This window comes from Podarcis pityusensis (assembly GCF_964106645.2).
Source record: "Podarcis pityusensis genome assembly, chromosome: 5".
NCBI classification, from domain to species: domain Eukaryota; kingdom Metazoa; phylum Chordata; class Lepidosauria; order Squamata; family Lacertidae; genus Podarcis; species Podarcis pityusensis.
Window position 1 is genome coordinate 50,623,184 of NC_138032.1, and position 18,378 is coordinate 50,641,561.

General features: G+C 42.1%; 1 protein-coding gene across 3 annotated transcripts in view; it reads left to right on the plus strand.

The window, feature by feature from the left end:
- The first annotated feature begins 14,193 nt into the window (after positions 1-14,193).
- ATRNL1 (attractin like 1) overlaps positions 14,194-18,378 on the plus strand; it is a 521,011-nt gene continuing 516,826 nt past the window's right edge. For 2 of the 3 annotated variants that reach the window (XM_081005955.1, XM_081005957.1), the window contains exon 1: positions 14,194-15,972. In XM_081005955.1, the coding sequence (XP_080862081.1) occupies positions 15,668-15,972 (305 nt within the window). In that variant the 5' untranslated portion in view covers positions 14,194-15,667. The remainder of the gene's footprint in view (positions 15,973-18,378) is intronic. The other variant, XM_081005956.1, reaches the window with a different exon arrangement.

Sequence of the window (18,378 nt, forward strand, 5' to 3'; positions counted from 1 at the left end):
ATTTTCAAGTTATAGAATCATTCAAATCAATCATAGTCCGAGTGAGACATGACTGTTATAGGCAATAGGGGGTTGAGGTAAAAGGAGTGGGAAGAGAGAAGGGTGGAAAGTGGGAGATCGTAAAATGTTATTCTTTTACATAGTATATGAGCAAAGCTTTTGTGTCAGCATCATGTAAACCGGTGGTATATTTTTGCTGGTGGTGCAAGAGTCCAGAGGGCCCAGGGAATCTTGCTACTGCTCAGCAAAGATTGTGGGTGGCATTTAGCCTCATAGCAATACCTTACATCAGGCTTCTCCAACCTGGTGTTCTTCGGATATTCTGGGCTACAGATTCCACCACCCTGGCTAGAATGGCAAATGATCTGGGCTGATGAGAGTTGTGGTACAAGCCATTTGGATAGTACTAGGTTGCGGACAGCTGCCTTACATTGAGGGAAAATGACACCATGTATTATAATAATGTTTGAGAGTTGACTGGGAAGTTGGCAATAGCTTAAGTACACATACCACCCTGACTATACCTTGAGATACATGTCAGAGAGCCTGCTTGAACGCTCAGCAGGAAAGACAATCAGGCTGACAAACACTTATAACAGGGTTTTCTCAGTGGTGGTGCTGGAATTATGGAACTCAGTACCTTCTCAAATAAGGCAGACTCCATCCCTTATGTCCCTTAAATGAGCCTTTAGTGCCCATTTCTCTTTGTGGGTTTTAATTGCTAATATAAATTGTGGCTGCTGTGCTTGGATCTGGTTGAGTTTTGTTGTCTGTCTCTGTGCTGGTTTTTAAGCATCATTATGAAATTGGTATTTCAATGGGTTTTTATATTGCATTTTAGTTAAATAAATAATGTCTGGAGGACCACAACTTCCCTTGCCCTGCTCTCACATGATCGGTAGACGGTACCTCTGTCCCATCAATACTGAGATGAAGATTGTTGGCCAAAGCTACGAATGCAGTCTCAGTACACTAAATGCCAAAGTCAAGTTTAGAAAGCTGATAGTATCCATGCGCCTCTGAAGCTGGATATTGGCTGCTCACTAAATGAAACGTTGAAAGCGGTATGTCTGGCTGAGGAATCTGTATCCAGGTTTGTTTCTTTGAACAAAGTCCAAACAATTGTATCTTTTGGGCCATCTGGCCTCCTGCCTTCCTTAACGATGCATTAATAACCTCAGCCAGCAAAAGGCTCGGATTTTCTCAGCTGCCTTTCACTAGCCAGGATGGGCATAGGTCCAGCTCACAAGTGGTTGCCCGCCAAGCACAGCCTCTCCATCAACAAGTGAGATAGATTGAAGCCAGAGTGTTAAAATGGGAGAAGAACAGAACACCTGATAGATCAAACCATGCCTCTTCTTCTAATGTAGGAAGCTGTAACTTTGTCCCAAAACTACAGAAAAGTCATCACAGTAGGCAGAAGAAAGCCTCATATCTGGACAAAGAAAATCCTGATTTGTTCTGCAGTGAAGAATGTGGTTCTTAGCTACCACCATGCATGCTTATTAAAAAGCTGGGCTGGATCAAAATCTAGACTCTGTTCTAGTGAATGAATTGCTGTTCCATCAGTCACAAGCAGATCTTCCCCCTCAAGGCAGAGTGAACAGCCCACAAGTTGTTAGCATATCAACCCTCTTTTCACATTCCTGCATGTATAGGAGGGGACTGGGTAATATATCCTGTCCCCTGGCATTGATGTGTTCATAGGCCTTTTTGTACTGTGCCTTTTGCCCAGTCCTTGACCTTGTGTATAAATCTATGATTGTATGTGTGTAGCCACATTCCAGACAGGCAAATGAGCAGGCATATCACAGGGGGCTGCTGCTTGCTGCTGTTACAATTTCATTCCCTGCTACACATAGCGGGTAATGGGGAAATGGCTGCAGCGTCCATCAAGGCCAGTGGGAACTTTCCCAGAGAGCTCAGGAATTAGAATGGTGGCCCAATCTTAGTAGACCAACAGGCAGAGTTCTTCTGTCTTGAGAAGGTAATGTAATGGTGTGGGTTGTTTTGGTTTTTACACCCCCAGTTACTGAAGCATGTATTTCTAGGTCAGTGCAAAGCCCATTACTTTGAATTTGAAATTAATGAGGGTGAAGTAAGGTTAACAGTAGCTGAATGGCTTAGTCAAAGTGTTGGCAATGGAAGTTCAGGGTGGTAGTTTTATTTTGCAAGCAGTTCAGATAATGCTTGGCCACAATGGTATCATTGAAATGCATAAGGATGGGTAGTTCTGACAGCACTGTAAAGTGATGCTGCTCTCTGTGTTGGCGGATATGCTGTTGAATTAGTGAACTCAGAAACTGCTTGGGGATCTGGCAGTATATCTATAGTACATTTGTGTACTGATGTACCTATGAATCAGGGATGCTGCCACTTGCTGATATGTGAATGTGTGGGAAACTATACAAGTGAGAAATTTTAAATGATACACCTAAAACTTAACCCTTCCTTGTTGTATCACACTCAGAACCACCCGAATGACACCATAATCCGAATGATGGGGGCACAATGTTTTCATTTCAAAGTTCTTATTGTTTTATTGCAATAATACAACCTTCATTAACCTGATGCCATTAAGATGATTTAGACTAAAGCTCTTATCATCCACAGTCACAAATCATGCTGGCTGGGGCTGATGGGAATTTCATTCCCAAACATTTGGAGAGCACCATTCGGGCAAAGGATTATTGAGGTGTTTCAAACCAGTTTTATAAATCCCACGTTGTGAACTTTGAAATCTGCCTGAAATACTCATTAATGACTGTAAACAATATTAAAAATTGATTGCTAGGATATTTGTGCTGGGTATTGGGGAAAGTACGGTTGTGTGACTGTTGGGGAGAGTTCTTTCTGGGTCAGGGTTTAGACTCGAACTGGCAGGTCCATGTGTGTGCGTAAGGATGAACACGCGCTTTTTAAACGTTGGGTTTGCCATGCCAGCTGCAGTGTTTGTTTTCAGCCCGATACATCTGTGTTTATAGAGCATATAGATCAACATACCAGTGTGAGTATTAAGACAAAAATACTGCATGGGCATACTTCTCACTTATTGAAAGGTAAACACCTTGTACACAAGTGTCAGCCTGTATGTAAAAAATGAACTGTATCAGGAGAGCATTGTAAGCCTTCAAGGCAATTCTTACATTCTCAAATAAAATGAAAGAGGACACCCACTTCCCCATTCCTTTCTGTTATTCAAGGCATTTACTGCTTCAGAACTGTATGATATGGTATTGGTATTAGTATTAGTATTAGTATTATTAGTATTAGTAGGCGAGTCTGCAAGAAGCCTGCTGGCTTTATCAAACAAACAAAAAAAGACGATTACTGGAAAAGTGAGTCTTTTATTTCCGTCTGAATTGGATACTGCATGAAGGCTTTAAAATACCTCCCCCTCCACTTGTTTTCCTTTCAAATGAATTATTCTTCAAAGGAAGCAAATTTACCTTTAAAGAAAAGAAAGGCCTCTTGCACTTGTTTGGCACAATGCTGAGATTCTATTCAGAAAGTAGACCAGGAATAAAACAGCAGAGGGGATATTGCCAGTCAAGAAATTAGCTAAATTAGAACAGTTCTATGAATATTCTTATGAAATGTCTGATCACATAGACTTTGCCAGTATTTGTTGGCACCAGACAATTGCACAATGAATTGACTGAATCAGAGACACAGAACAAAATGATTTGTACCACATGCCTTTAAGCAATCTATGCACAGAAGCAATCTGGTCATACTGAACAAGAACTTCTAATGCATTTTTAAGTTGTTGCAACGTTTTGAAAGAGTACAGATTTTTTACATTTCACATATTTGGAGATATATTAATACTCATCTATTTGGTGTGATAATTCTTATGTTCTGTGTTCAAAACATCCTAGGCATTGTCCACAAAGAGGAAAACAGTCACAACCAAAAAGAAGGTCAAACAAGGACGTGTCTTTGATATATGCATGCTGACTTATATATACAAATGCACATTTTGAAATAATTATAATAATCTTAATAGAAATACAATACATTTCAGCATACTATGACCAAGTGGCTTAAGTGTCTGTTTAGTTGGCTGGCCAGGTGCTATTGATGGATAATTTTCCTTCTTATGGGTCTTTATTTTTATGTTGAATTTGAACGAGACAGTCCTTCAGATAGAATACTATCCTGTCTGAGGCTCCCCTATGGTAATCCATAGTTTATCACCATGGCCAAATGTAGCCAATTTCTCTTATTAAAGACTTGGGTTTGATGTTAGAAAACAATGATCAACTGGGTATTTTTCTTTTGTATGCTCTCCAGAAACTTTGCAATGAATTTCACTTGCAGTCACTGTGTAAAAATAATAGCTACAAGAAAGGAGATTCCAACTAAACATCGGGAAGAACTTTCTGACAGTAAGAACTGTTCAACAGTGGAACAGAGTCCCTTGGAAGGTGGTGGACTCTCCTTTCTTAGATGTTTTTAAGCAGAGGTTGGATGGCCATCTGTAATTGATGTTTTAGTTGAAATTCCTGCATTGCAGGGGGTTGGACTAGATAACCCTTCGGGGTACCTTCCATGTGGATTTTTGTTTACCTTTGGCAGATTCCATTTAGGATTTACTGGAAATCTGATAGGAAGAAAAATTATATATGTGATAAAATTAATCAAAAAATGATAATACTCATTAACTTTGTAAAATGCCATAACATTATTCAATCTGCCCAAGACCCACCAGAGTCATTACTGTGTATTTATTCCATAAGCATTTTCACTTAGTAGCTTTAGAACATCCCCCCAATAATATACATATCACTCAGGGATATACACATGCAATTCTAAATTGACACTCTAATTACTGCAGCTAACATCCCAACACCCTTGAGGTATGTATACATTTCACTTCAACTCTGGGATCTACAAAGTAGAGTATTCCATGTTATCAAATATATGCCTCATATTTAGTGATTTATTTCTCATCTAATTTTCCTAGACATCACTTACCAGAAGCCCTCTTAATGAGTGCTTGGAGAGCTTGCCTATCCATTATGCTCTTCAAGAAGCTGAGACAGCACATTCTTTCAAATCCAGGATTTGTTTGGCTCCCATCCAATGCTCAATCAAGTGTTAATGTATTTTAAATACCCATCTTTAGCTTGGTAGATAAGAGTTCCTAAAGCTCACAAATACATGCAAGAACACACATAATAGCGATAGGCAGAAGATTACCACATTTACATCTTTTTGTTAGGAAAATGACTACAGGTAGACAACCTGTCTCTAAACTCATAGTTGATATTCGGTGATCATGAAGATCTGTCTCTGAATCCCCATTCAGCAATAAAGTTACTGGGTGATCTTGGGCCAGTCAATCTCTTAGCTTAATCTACCTCACATGGCTGTTGTGAGGATTATCCAAGCCCTATATATGCCATTCTGCAATGCAGGGAAGAAGAGCATGATACAAATCTGATTAATGCAATCAGCTAGCTATAAATACTCAGGTAAATACCACCCATCCATTTTAAACATTACAACTTTACATGTTGTGCATCCTTATGCTGGCATATTAGAATCGACGTTTTCAAAGTCGAACTAATACATACCTGCAGCAAGAATAATATTCATTATAGATGGACATCCAACCTCTGCTTAAAAACATCCAAGAAATAATAATAATAATAATAATAATAATAATAATAATATTTTATTTATACCCCGCCCTCCCCAGCCAAGAAGGCTCACCACCTTCCAAGGGACTCTGTTCCACTGTTGAACTGTCAGAAAGTTCTTCCTGATGTTTAATTGGAATCTCCTTTCTTGTAACTTGAAGCCATTGATCTGGGGACTGCAGCTGGTGCAAAAAGCAGCAGCCAAAGTGCTAACTGACATGTCTGCATGGGACCATATAACACCAGTGTTGAAAGATCTGCGGTGGCTGCCAGGTCCAAACTGAGGTGTTAGTTTTGACATAAAAGCCCTCAATAGCATAGAACTCTGAAAGAGCACTTCTCCTCATATTGCCCTACCTGGATTTGGAGGTCATTTGGGAAGCCCTTCTCCAACAGGAGCTGAGATCAAGTGATTTGGGACCCATCAGAGGACCTTCTCTACAATGGCATTCTCCCCAGCTGGCGCCTCCGGTCTGTTTTCCAGTGTCAGCCAGCTGAAGTCGGACCCCTTTTCCTCCACTTTTTTTTTTACAGGCTTTTTGAATATTTGGGAATGGATATGATAGACGGAGGTGTTGTTGATATGTTTCACTTGCATTTTATTGGTTTTTAAAATATTGTTTTGATTTGCCTTGGGGATCCCTTGTGATGAGGGTTGAAATATATACATAAATAGAACACAATACTTTAGAGTTCTATGTGAAAGCAAACACATTGCAATTTTGTGTGGGGAAATTGATGAGGGAACTTTATAAATGTCCCTTTTCCTCTCAAGTCAAAACCCTGCACTTGGAAACATTCCAATTTCTGAGGCAAACCTTCAAGCATGTCAGAGTTTTCTGTGAATATGTGGTAAAATTAATGTCATGGCATTTCTCTGCTGAGACAGGATATTTCTCGATTTTAACCTACCTTTCCAGGTGGCTAGACACAGTACTGCCAATCTTGCTTCAGACCCATTTTATCACCTTTGCTTTCCTGCTTACACCACATAATAAGAATATAATAACAACAGTAGCAAGAGTTGACTTTCATGTTGCTGTTCTTCAGACCCACAAGCAACAAAGCCCACCCATGACATGGATTGCATGGAAATCTTATATTCATTTTTCTGGATAACTTTGGTGACAGTCCATTCTTTACTGCTAGCAGCCTAATTATTTGGCTGCTTCCAGCTGTTGTGCAGCGGCTTACACCACAACAGGCATTCCCGAACAGTGATCCATGGACCACCAGCGGTCTGCAAGCTTCATTCAGGGGGTCTGCAGCATCCCCACATTAAATATTCATATTGGTTTTTAATTGTATTTTTATTGCTTCTGTTAGTTCTATGTTGTATTAAAATCTGAAATTCAGTGAACTGCAAATTGCAATACATTAAAGTAAAACATAAGAAATATAAGAAGCAATAAAAATACAATTAAAAATCACCCAGCACAGTGCACTACAATTGCTACAACAGGCAGAAAGATCATTAAGTGGTCCACCGAAACGATTGGGAACTGCTGCTCTACAACCTTCTGAGCAAGACGAGGGAAGACCTGGACAACTTTACCTAGCTTGCTTCCCAAAGCAACAGGATGCCCTACTCCAGAAGCAGTGATCCTGCCCACTGATGGAGGATTTGGGGGAGAAACCTAAACTGCCACCCCCAGCCATTAACACCGCCCCGGGGGGAGTTAGGATTGCTATACAACAGCTTAATCCTAGTCACATCTACTCAATAGTGAGGTTCCATTGAGTTCAATGTGTTTTACTCCCAAGTCACAACACAATCCTAACCATATTGAAGTCCTGTTGGATTCTCTTGTGCTTACCCCCAGGTAATAAGGGTTGGGATAGCAGCCTATTTGTCTATATGTTTGCAGCCTAAATTGGGACTATCCGTACCTTTTTTCATCTTCAAATAAGGAATGCATGTGCTCTTCTTGAGTGAATATTTTATACCTTTGTGCTTCTGAAAGCTGATCTGCAGCTATATCGTCTTATACTGGAAGCACAGCCTTGAAAGGGTTTTTATAATTTTGTTTTCTAATACCCCCCCCCAAAATACATATTAATGTTATATAATTTGAAAAACATCTCTCTCCTCAGTCCTGGATCCCTAAAAACATTTCTCTCTGAATAAAGCCATTCATGCTTAGTTTGGCTTCTGTAGAGAATTCTATTAGCGATGTAAGCCATTTTGAGAAAGGCAAATGGTTGTTGTGTTCATATCTTGAGAAAGAAAGCATTCAGGATGTGAAATACCACATTCAAGGAGAAGGGGGATCACTTAAGAGTTCGACAAGTGAAGATAACAGACTGACAGATTTGCCTTCATTCAGACATGGCATACAACTTCAGCTGACAGTAAAGTTCATCATTAAATTAGCATACTTGAACCACATTGGCATTTACAAATCCCACACAACCTAGGATTCTGACATCCCTAATGATTTTATGTGACACAGAATAGTAAAAAGTTTCATGTTGCTTCATTTACATTCATCAGTGTGCACTGCATGGATTTCAGTCTTGCTGTGCACATATTGTTGCACACGACCCCAATCTTCACGTGATGTGAGATTCCAGGGTTTCCAGGCACTTTACTCAGAGTTCATGTTTCCTTGTAGGAATGAGGCACAGAGGAGGGGTTCACGGCGCCCCCAAAAGAGCCTTAAGGTAAAGGTAAAGGGACCCCTGACCATTAGGTCCAGTCGTGACCAACTCTGGGGTTGCGGCACTCATCTCACTTCATTGGCCGAGGGAGCCGGCATACAGCTTCCAGGTCATGTGGCCAGCATGACTAAGCAGCTTCTGGCGAACCAGAGCAGCGCACGGAAACGCCGTTTACCTTCCCGTTGGAGCGGTACCTATTTATCTACTTGCACTTTGATGTGCTTTCAAACTGCTAGGTTGGCAGGAGCAGGGACCGAGCAACGGAAGCTCGCCCCGTCGTGGGGATTCGAACCGCCGACCTACTTCCCACATAGTTGCAGAACTGGAGTGAAGCAGAAATCAAACACTGCTCTCTCTTTAGTTTGCTGCTTTCCTTCCTAGGTCAGATCCCTTGCTCCTTTCAACTCTAAACTCTGGCTTTTGTCTTTCTCACTGAGTTAAGGGAGGGGCCCCACCTATTTGCCATCTCCCACAGGGCCCCTTTCTTTGTTTTCCTTCAACCTCACCAGGAGGCTAGTCTGGCTGTTTCAAAAATTAGAAACCTTGATTAGATTTTAACACTTGCTGGGTCCAGGGATTAGAAGGGTGTGACATACAGTTTAACACCCCAACTCATAACAATATGCATGAAAAATAAAATTTAATAAGGATAATAAGAATTTCAATAAAATAGACTAGTTATTTCAATATAATTACAATTACAGCTCTTTTCATTTATTGCATGGTGGTTATACAATATATATGCAAAGATGCAAATTGAATAAATAGCAGAAGTTACTGTTCCTTCATTTGCATTAGCATTCCATGATTGTACAACAACAAATCCTCTGTTTATATAGAAGTTCATTCGGCTTTCATTGAAACTCCTTATCATGATTAAAAACCTACTTAAACTGGTACAGTTGCTCATATAGAAGCAGGAGATCTGAAAGAAAAATATATGGAAGATAAAATAAAAATTTAGAAGGATTTATATTCTTGTTCTCCTACTGCTTATGCTTCTACTGCATTTGATCTCTCTCTAAATAGGTGTCACTACAAATCCTCTTCCCCAGTTTGATGCTAGGGTGAAATTCCCACAGACTAAGGCCACATCTAAGTTATACATTTAAAGCACTACCAAAAATTATGTGGCTTCCTGCAAAGAACTATAGTTTAAGTGTTCTGAGAGTTGTTAGGACACCCCTAGTCCCCTCACAGAGCTACAATTCCTAGAGTTACCTGTAAAGAAGTACAGTGGTACCTCAGGTTACATATGCTTCAGGTTACATACGCTTCAGGTTACAGACTCCGCTAACCCAGAAATAGTACCTCAGGTTAAGAACTTTGCCTCAGGATGAGAACAGAAATCGTGCAGCAGCGGCGTGGCAGCAGCGGGAGGCCCCATTAGCTAAAGTGGTGCTTCAGGTTAAGAACAGTTTCAGGTTAAGAACAGACCTCCGGAATGAATTAACTACTTAACCTGAGGTACCACTGCATTGTGTACTAGAGTAGAAATTTAGCTGGCTGATTGCTTGGGTTAGTTGCCACCAATTTTTTTGAGCTAGGAGGCACATTTTGAATTTTTAAAAATTGGCTGCTATATGTGCGTGACATAACACAAAATGGTTGTTGTGCCAGAGCAAATTTATACAGTATTTTTGGACTTCCCTAACTTAAACAGCTTTGGGTATCTGTTATGATGGAAATTAAAAACAAAAAATATCTAGGTAATGACCTGGGCTCAGTGCTAGCTGAAGATGTGGAAATGGTAACTTATTTCTTAATAGCAGCCCAACTGACTATCACTCAGAACTAGAAAACGGTAATGCTGCTCTCCATAAATGACTGGTGTCTTAAAATTTGGGTAAGAGTGGAGTGGAGATGCTCAGCTGTCCTGACTAAGCTAGCTTCCTGCCAGGAGTTAAATGTACAGGCAGCCAGGTCACTATCAGGATCCTCCTCAGAGGCAGCCAGCAGAAAGCCTTAAAGCAGGGCATTGTGGAGGGGCTTGGGCTGAGCCAGTTGATAGCCACTGGATCCCAAGCTGGTTTCAGTGCTGTTGTGCACTGACAAGATCCATGTCTGAAAACTACATTGGCTTCAGGCTGCTGCAGCGTCTTACTGGCCCCCCATCTTCTACTTGTGAGCAGCTGTGAATGCCGTGGTTGCTCCACTGGTCCATAAAGTTCCATCAATGGGGTGGATTGCACCCTAATATGAGAATTAGAGAAGGGAAACAGCAAAACAGTGTATTTATTGAGAGCCTTTCAATACTGAAGGGAAAATGCACAGGACGGCATATAATCTGTTTCAGAATAGATTTAAAATACCATTTTCTTCCTTCACTTTTCCTTCCTTGGATATTTTGGTTCTTTCATTACTATTTCTTAGTTCTATACATACTTTTGCATTGCTACATTAATGTAAAAATTATTAAAATTTATTATGATAGCTGTTACTGTTGGACTGAATAAACAAAGAACCATGTATGCCATCTTGAGCTCTTTGGAAGAAAGGTGGGATACAAATGTAATAATAAAACTTTATTGACCCTGAAGTTTATTAAAAGGGGTGGATACATTTGCTTGATTTTTATATGTATATAAGGATTCTGAAAAGTAAGAGGGTGTGATCCTTTGTCCTCACCCACTTATTTAGCACTTCGGAATCGTCTGTTTTTCTCATTTCACTGGCTCCCCTTCCCCGTCCTATAATTTGGTCCTTCATCAAAGAACCTGATGCACAGACACATTGATTGCTACAGCATTGCAGCACTGGCCCTTTGCAATGTTAAATAGAGCTCTCCACTGATAGAGGACTTATCTTTCCAGATTACCTTTACTTTGATTGGTAGTTTAAAAAGTTTGGCTGCCTTTTTCTAACTAGAAAAAAGAAGAAAAAGCCACAAAAAGATGGATTTTAACCCTCTCCATAAAATAGATTTTTAAGAAGTGGTTTGAAACTTGCTTGTAGGCGTGAGCACATACCATAATGTGGTATGAAATGAAAAGCTCATTTGTCGAGCTCATTTGTAGTTCAATATATAATCTTAAATTAACAATGTCACATGTTTCACATCACTTTTTAACAGCAGATAGTTATTCAGTGGACTCAATCAAGTTTTATTTAGAACAATTAACAAACTGCACAGCAGTACAGGACTGAATAATTTTCCTCAGCCCCCAAAGCATAAGTCAAATGATAACAGTATTTTTCAAAGGTGTAAAATTATTACTAGGTCAACTGAATCTCCATGGCTATGTGCTGAGACATTTTTAGGTATACTGTATGAAAATGGAATATTTACAGTGCAACCCAAAGCATATCTTCTGAGACGTCCCACTGAGTTAATGGAACTTACTCCCATGTAAGTGGAGATTCCATTGCAGCCTGAGGCACAATTACGTGGAAGTTAAGTCTCACTGGTGCTTAGGATTGCACTGTCAATCTATTAGACCCAAGGTTTAAAGCTCAATCTTGCACTAGTTAACCAAGAAGTAAGTCTGTATGCATTAGCTTGGGTTGACTCTAGTAAATGTGTTTAGGATTGCAATCTTGCAGTGCAGTCTTATGCACGTCAACTCAAACGTAAATCTGAGATCAATGAGATCTACCCCCAGGTAAGGGTGTATAGCATACAGGACAATTTTTTTTCTTTTGAGGGCTGCATTCTTTCAGAGAGAATTCTGCTGAGGGCCAGAAGTTGCTGGTGGATCCAGACGCAAGTGTTCTCAATTAACTAATATAGAATACAGTTCTGCTTCATTTTCACCATGGCTACCTCGGATTAACATTTCCAGTCCTATACAAGTTCACTCAGAGGTAAGTCTAACTGGGTTTGATGGGCAGGGGCTTGTCTCTTTCTGAGGTCATTTTTGAGGTAACATACTTCTGCATACCTTGGGGTTTCCCCAGTTTGCCCAAACTTCTTGTTTGTTGGTGGCCCCATTTTGACTCGAAATGAAGTGGCATTCTGCAGCCATTACGATTCCTGATTAATAGCATGAGAAAGATACACACTCCCTCCCATCCATCTGAACCATTTTTTCCTCAAACCAACAATCTGAATGCAAGGCTATTCTGGTGCAAGTGGCTGATTACTCCTGACCAGAAAACCACTTTTAAAATTGATATTTGCCCTTCTCACATCAAGACAGTTCACTCTTGGAAAGAGAAGCAGAGTTTGCAGAAAGGTCTTCTCCTTACTCAGTGTAGGGTGGGCAGGCACCCTAGCATGTGTACAGCGCTAAGAAGGTGCATTCTTGGGGATTTTTTTAATCCAAGAGGACAGTTGTCAGTTATTTCATGAAAGATGATCACGGTCCAGGGAAACGCAAGCCAGTATTAACTTATAAACTTGTCACTCTTTAGCAATTTAAAATCACCTATAATTAATTCTGAAGCTCAACATCAAAAAAACGAAGATCATGGCCACTGGTCCCATCACCTCCTGGCAAATAGAAGGGGAAGAAATGGAGGCAGTGAGAGATTTTACTTTCTTGGGCTCCATGATCACTGCAGATGGTGACAGCAGTCACGAAATTAAAAGACGCCTGCTCCTTGGGAGAAAGGTGATGGCAAACCTAGACAGCATCTTAAAAAGCAGAGACATCACCTTGCCAACAAAGGTCTGTATAGTTAAAGCCCTGGTTTTCCCAGTAGTGATGTATGGAAGTGAGAGCTGGACCATAAAGAAGGCTGGTCGCCGAAGAATTGATGCTTTTGAATTATGGTGCTGGAGGAGACTCTTGAGAGTCCCATGGTCTGCAAGAAGATCAAAGGTATCCATTCTTAAGGAAATCAGCCCAGAGTGCTCACTGGAAGGACAGATCGTGAAGCTGAGGCTCCAATACTTTGGCCACCTCATGAGAAGAGAAGACTCCCTGGAAAAGACCCTGATGCTGGGAAAGATGGAGGGCACAAGGACAAGGGGACGACAGAGGACGAGATGGTTGGACAGTGTTCTCGAAGCTACCAGCATGAGTTTGACCAAACTGCGGGAGACAGTGGAAGACAGGGGTGCCTGGCGCGCTCTGGTCCATGGGGTCACGAAGAGTTGGACACGACTAAACGACTAAACAACAACAAATAATTAATTCATTATCTGATTGAGGTCCCATTCTCAGGTAAGCGTACGCAAGATTTAATATGGATTACATTTGACCAGGAAATCCCTACAAACATCTGCCTGCTGATATGCCGATTGTTGAAGTGTTAAAAGAAGTCAGTAGAAAGTAACACATTTTAGAACAGTATTTAAAAAGTGCTCAGTCAACAAATATCAAAATGCTTGAACTGTATATATAAATGCTTACATCCTTTGTTTAGAGTACTGTAAATGTTTGTAACTTCTGAGAGTGTAGTTTTAAAAGTGTGTGTAGCTCTTGAAAGTACCGTACTCTGGTGGTTTCTTCAGAAAAAGAATTGCAAGAGATCCTAGAACTGTCCTTTTGTGGAGCGGCTACTGTGCCTTCACGTAGCATCTTCACAGCAGGTAGACATTCAAAAGTTGAAGCCTACCCTGACATGAAGATATAGCAATGACGTGTGCAAACTCCACCCACTGAATGCAGCTGTTGAAGGCTCCCATTGGGAGCAGTACGGGGGGGGGGAGTAAATGCAAAGTACACTCAAGTCAACCAGACTAATAATAATCATTCTTGTGCTGCTGTTTCTCATCCTGTTTTTGTTTTAATTTTATTACCCTGAGTCACTGCGCCGGCAAAATATTTCTGAGAAAGCTCCCAGGCTTGCCTCTCCCCACCCCCACCCGCTTTGTGTGCCTGCGTGTGAGAAGTTCAGGAACTTGTTTTCTCCCTTGTTGGAAAAGATGACACGCTCTTCCGATCTTCCATGTGGAAAAGCGACGGCGGCGGCTCCCGCCCCCCTCCCGACCAAGTAGCGGTTTCTCTCCCTCTCTCTCGTGTCACGCTCCAAAGTGATGCAATGGAGCAATGCGCTGCGCCTTTAAGGGGGCTTCGCTGCTGCACATGCTCAGCTCTTCTTTGTGTGGTAGTTTCTCGGCACGACTCCCCTGCAAAGCTGTAGGGGAGGCTGAAGCAGCAGCAGCAGCAGCAGGAGGAGGGGAAACAGATACACACGGCGTTGCAATCCTTTCTGCTGCCTCCAAAAAGGCGGCGGGGCGACGCTCCTGCCCTTCCTGAGGCTTCCTTCTGGGGCGGCTGGGACAGGAACTTTCGGAAAGGGCGGGGAGGGGGAGAGAGGGAGGGAATCCGCCGCCAGCAGAAGCCTCTGCGCCTCCTCTTCCCCTTCACTTCCAGCTGGGAGCGGGGCTCGGAGCCCCCCAAACCCTTTCTCGGCGCAGTTGCTTCAGCAACGAGTGGCCTGAAGCGGCGGGGACGGAGCCGCGGGGAATTCCTGCTTTCTCCCGCGCTGGCTGAGGAGGGGCCTGGCAGTCCAGAGAGAGAGGGACGGCTCTGCACAGACCCGGCGGAGCGGGAAGGGGGGGGGGGAGGAAGAGGAGGGATTCAGCCCCAGCGAGCCGCCCGCCTCGGAAAAAAGCAGATTACCAATTAGCCTTTTAAAAATGGCTGCTTCCAAACTGTCAGCTGGGACAGGAGGAGAGGGCTTTTAAGTAAGCAAGCGCGCGCCCCTCGCCCCATCTCGGCGGGGACGGACGGGCGGGCGAGGAACTCGGGGCCCACTTGGGGCGGGAGGTTCTGAGGGGATCCTGAGGGCGCCTCTCTCAGCCGCCCGCCCGCCTGTGGGAGGAAGAAGCATCCCTTCCACCGCCGTCCTTGCCCGGCTGTTGCTGCTTAAAGAGGGCGAGCTACAAAGGAGACTGAGAAAGGGGGGTGCGGAGAGAGGGAGATATATATATATATTGGGGGGGCGGTTGAGGAGCAGCAGCAGCGTTACCCTGGGTGGGTTGAACGGGGGCATGTCGTGAGGGGAAGCGACAAGGTCAGGAAGGAGTCCATGGAAGACGGAGGCAATGAGCCCTGAGGACGACGAGGAAGAAGAGGCGGGAAGACTGCTGCTGCTGCTGGTGGCGTCGTTTCACCTGAGGGATAAACGGGAAGTGTTGTGAGGAGCCTGTGGACAGACGGAGGGGGAAGCAGGGCTTGGCGGTCTCCCTTATTTCGCACTATAGACCGAATTAACCAGTTCTCTTCAGGACACATTTTCCCCATCGGTCTCTTGTTTTGTGCTGCTTCTCTTTTTTTTGAGGAGGGGGCGCGCAGTCTCTGCTCCTTCTCATCTCTGCGTTCAACTCGCTCTCTCCCTGACCTGGGTGATGTTCCTGGAGCGGCGGGGCTTGTTTTCCTCCTCGTCAGACCTGCACAAGGAACTGGGTTAATCTCGCTTCCCGGCCCGCCCGCCCCCCTCCGCGCACCGGGTCCCGGCTCTTGCGGATGTGCTCTGTGGCAAAGATGCTGGATCCTTTGGGGAAAGTCCTGCGCAGGATAGGAGGCCCTCCTGTGATCTCTGGAGCCTGGAGACCTTTTTCTTGCTCCTCCTACTGCTTCGCCACCCTTCTGGATATGCACAATTGGCTGCTTTTCTATGGATTACTGTACCTGGTGCTGTATGCCCAAGTCTCCCAGTCGAAGCCTTGCGAGAGGACCTCCTGCTTCTCGGGCCGATGTCTGAATTCTACCTGCATCTGTGACCAAGGCTGGGTAGGAGACCAGTGCCAGCACTGCCAAGGCAGGTTCAAGTAAGTGTCACCATCATCTGATCATACTCTTTCCCCCCACCCCCTTTTTCCTTTTCCTGCCTTTATGTTTTATACCCAAAGTGTCTTTGCAGAAGTACAAAAACTAAAGCCGTCTGCCAAGAATCCCTAGATCATCGTGTGCTTGCTTTTAATGAGAAGACAAGGAGGAATCTGATAGGGACTTTCCCTTTGATATGATCATGAGAGCGATAATTCTATCTCCCTGAAAAAAGAGAGAAAAAGTTAATTCTTAAGGTTTTTCCTTCAAAGCAAAGGTTTTTATTCCATTTAATGTTCCTCTCCCCCAATACTGTTCATCCAAGTTCTCTCACAAAGGTGTAATATATTAATCTACACCTAATCCTGTTTAAATGCGTTTCACTCATTATCAAACTAGCCAGCTTTCTCTGAAGGTTGTAGTAATCTCCAGTAATTTAAGAAACCTCGTCTGTTAAAGCAGAATGAGTGAGTCATAGACAGCAAAAGAGGATTGAAAATAGTGGTTTGGATGTGTGGTGCACACTAAGGACTGTGTGCTGTGGATATAAGTTGTAGTAGCTTGTTCATTTATATGAAACATGCTTAAAAAGAGGAACCTGTGCAGTTTTGTGGCTAGAGTTATGGAGTAAAGGTTAGTAATGCAAGGATTTCATCCCACTTCTGCTACTGATCTGAGCAGTTACTGATCTGAGCAGTTACCTTGTGCAGGTTCATTTGCTTCTGCATGCTTTCTTTTTGTGCAGTGTGTAAAAGTGGGAATCAATATTTACCTTTGTGCACTTAATTGAGATTTATAATCTAAGATAATTTTAACAGCTAGGTGTTAAAATAAGGCAACATGTGTGTATTTACGCACACAATTTCTGGGCAGCTGGGAAAACCAGACATTAAAACAGCTCATCTGATAAGAGAGCTGGCTAGAATCCATATTTTACAGGAGTACAGTTTTTTGCTCATTCTCATTTTTATTGATGTACGTGGTGAGCTACTTGCTTGCTTGAGAAAGAAACATTCTGCAGAAAATGGGGGGGGGCATCAACTTTAATGGAGTATTTGTAAGAGTGAAAGTGGTTACTTAAGCAAGTTCATATTTTGATGACCAAGTTCCTGTTTGTCTTGTAACAATACACAAAATAAGTTTTTCTTACTATGTAGTTCCACTCAGAAAGTCTGCATTTAGGGATTAGAATGTGATTCCTTCAAAACAGTTAATTTTATCTGAGTGTCAACTGCATTCTATTTTATACCTTAGTCTAAGTCTCTGATAATTTAAGACAAGTAAAATTTCCAGATGATAATGTATCCCTTAGCTAATGTCTACAATAACCAGTACCTCCAGTAATGATACTATAATAGGGGGATTTCCTTGGTTGTTTAGTATTAAAGGATTTATTCTTTGTCACACACAATATTTGCATGAGGAAAGTGAAACTGACAGAGGGAACATTACCTAAAGCTTGCTTGTAGAATATTGTAATGCTTTTTCCAAGTTAGCGTTGGGAATATTTAGCTGAATGTTCAAGGTATAATTCTCCATTAGCAGAAGAGTGTTTTAATGAGGAAAACTTGAGGACTTCTGGTAAAGTATAAAAATAAACTTGCAAGTTTTTGTTTTATCTCTGTGTTGAATGACTTTGAAAGTGTTATTGATGTCATTATTGTTCTATAAATGAAAACTGGGTTTGGGATTCTGTAAATGCTGTAAAGTTAATCTGAAAAAGAAGGGTTATAATGCACCTTTATTGTAGTATTGAAGTACTTTGATATAAGATACATCTGTTTCTGTATCTGAAGCATAGCAGAACAAACCACATACCCGATAAAGTATCTCACAAGATTTGAAGTTCCATTTATTTAAAATATTTATCAATTGACTTTCCTCTAAAGGGGCTCAGGGCAATGTACAACAAACATATAAGCATAACTGCATAAACAGTAAAACCATAATCTTAAAAATAGATATTTACAACACCTTAAAGCACTGTTTCAAATGTAGTTGCTGAGGATTAAATACTCCATAGTTATTCTACAAAAATAAAAATGTTTCAGTTGATGTCTGCAGAGTGAGAGTGACAATTCCAGAGTTAGAGTTCCACCACAGAGAAGGCCCTTCAATGCAAATTGTCTCCTCAAAATCTGATTGGGACCGTGTAGGGGCGGGCGGGGGGGGGGGGAATCTACTATGAAACTAATGAATCTTAAGCTTCAGGGCCCCTAATCCCAGAAGCGACTTTAGTCTGCATTGCTTAAAAATGTTGTGTCTGTTAGACCCAGTTTAAATCACATGACTGATTTTTTAAAATGTATATATTTCAACAATTCCAGGTTTGTGAGTCAGTAGCTCAGTAGTTTGTAAAAGTGTGTGATCTGTCATGGAACAACCCCGGTGAAGAAGATAACAGACCT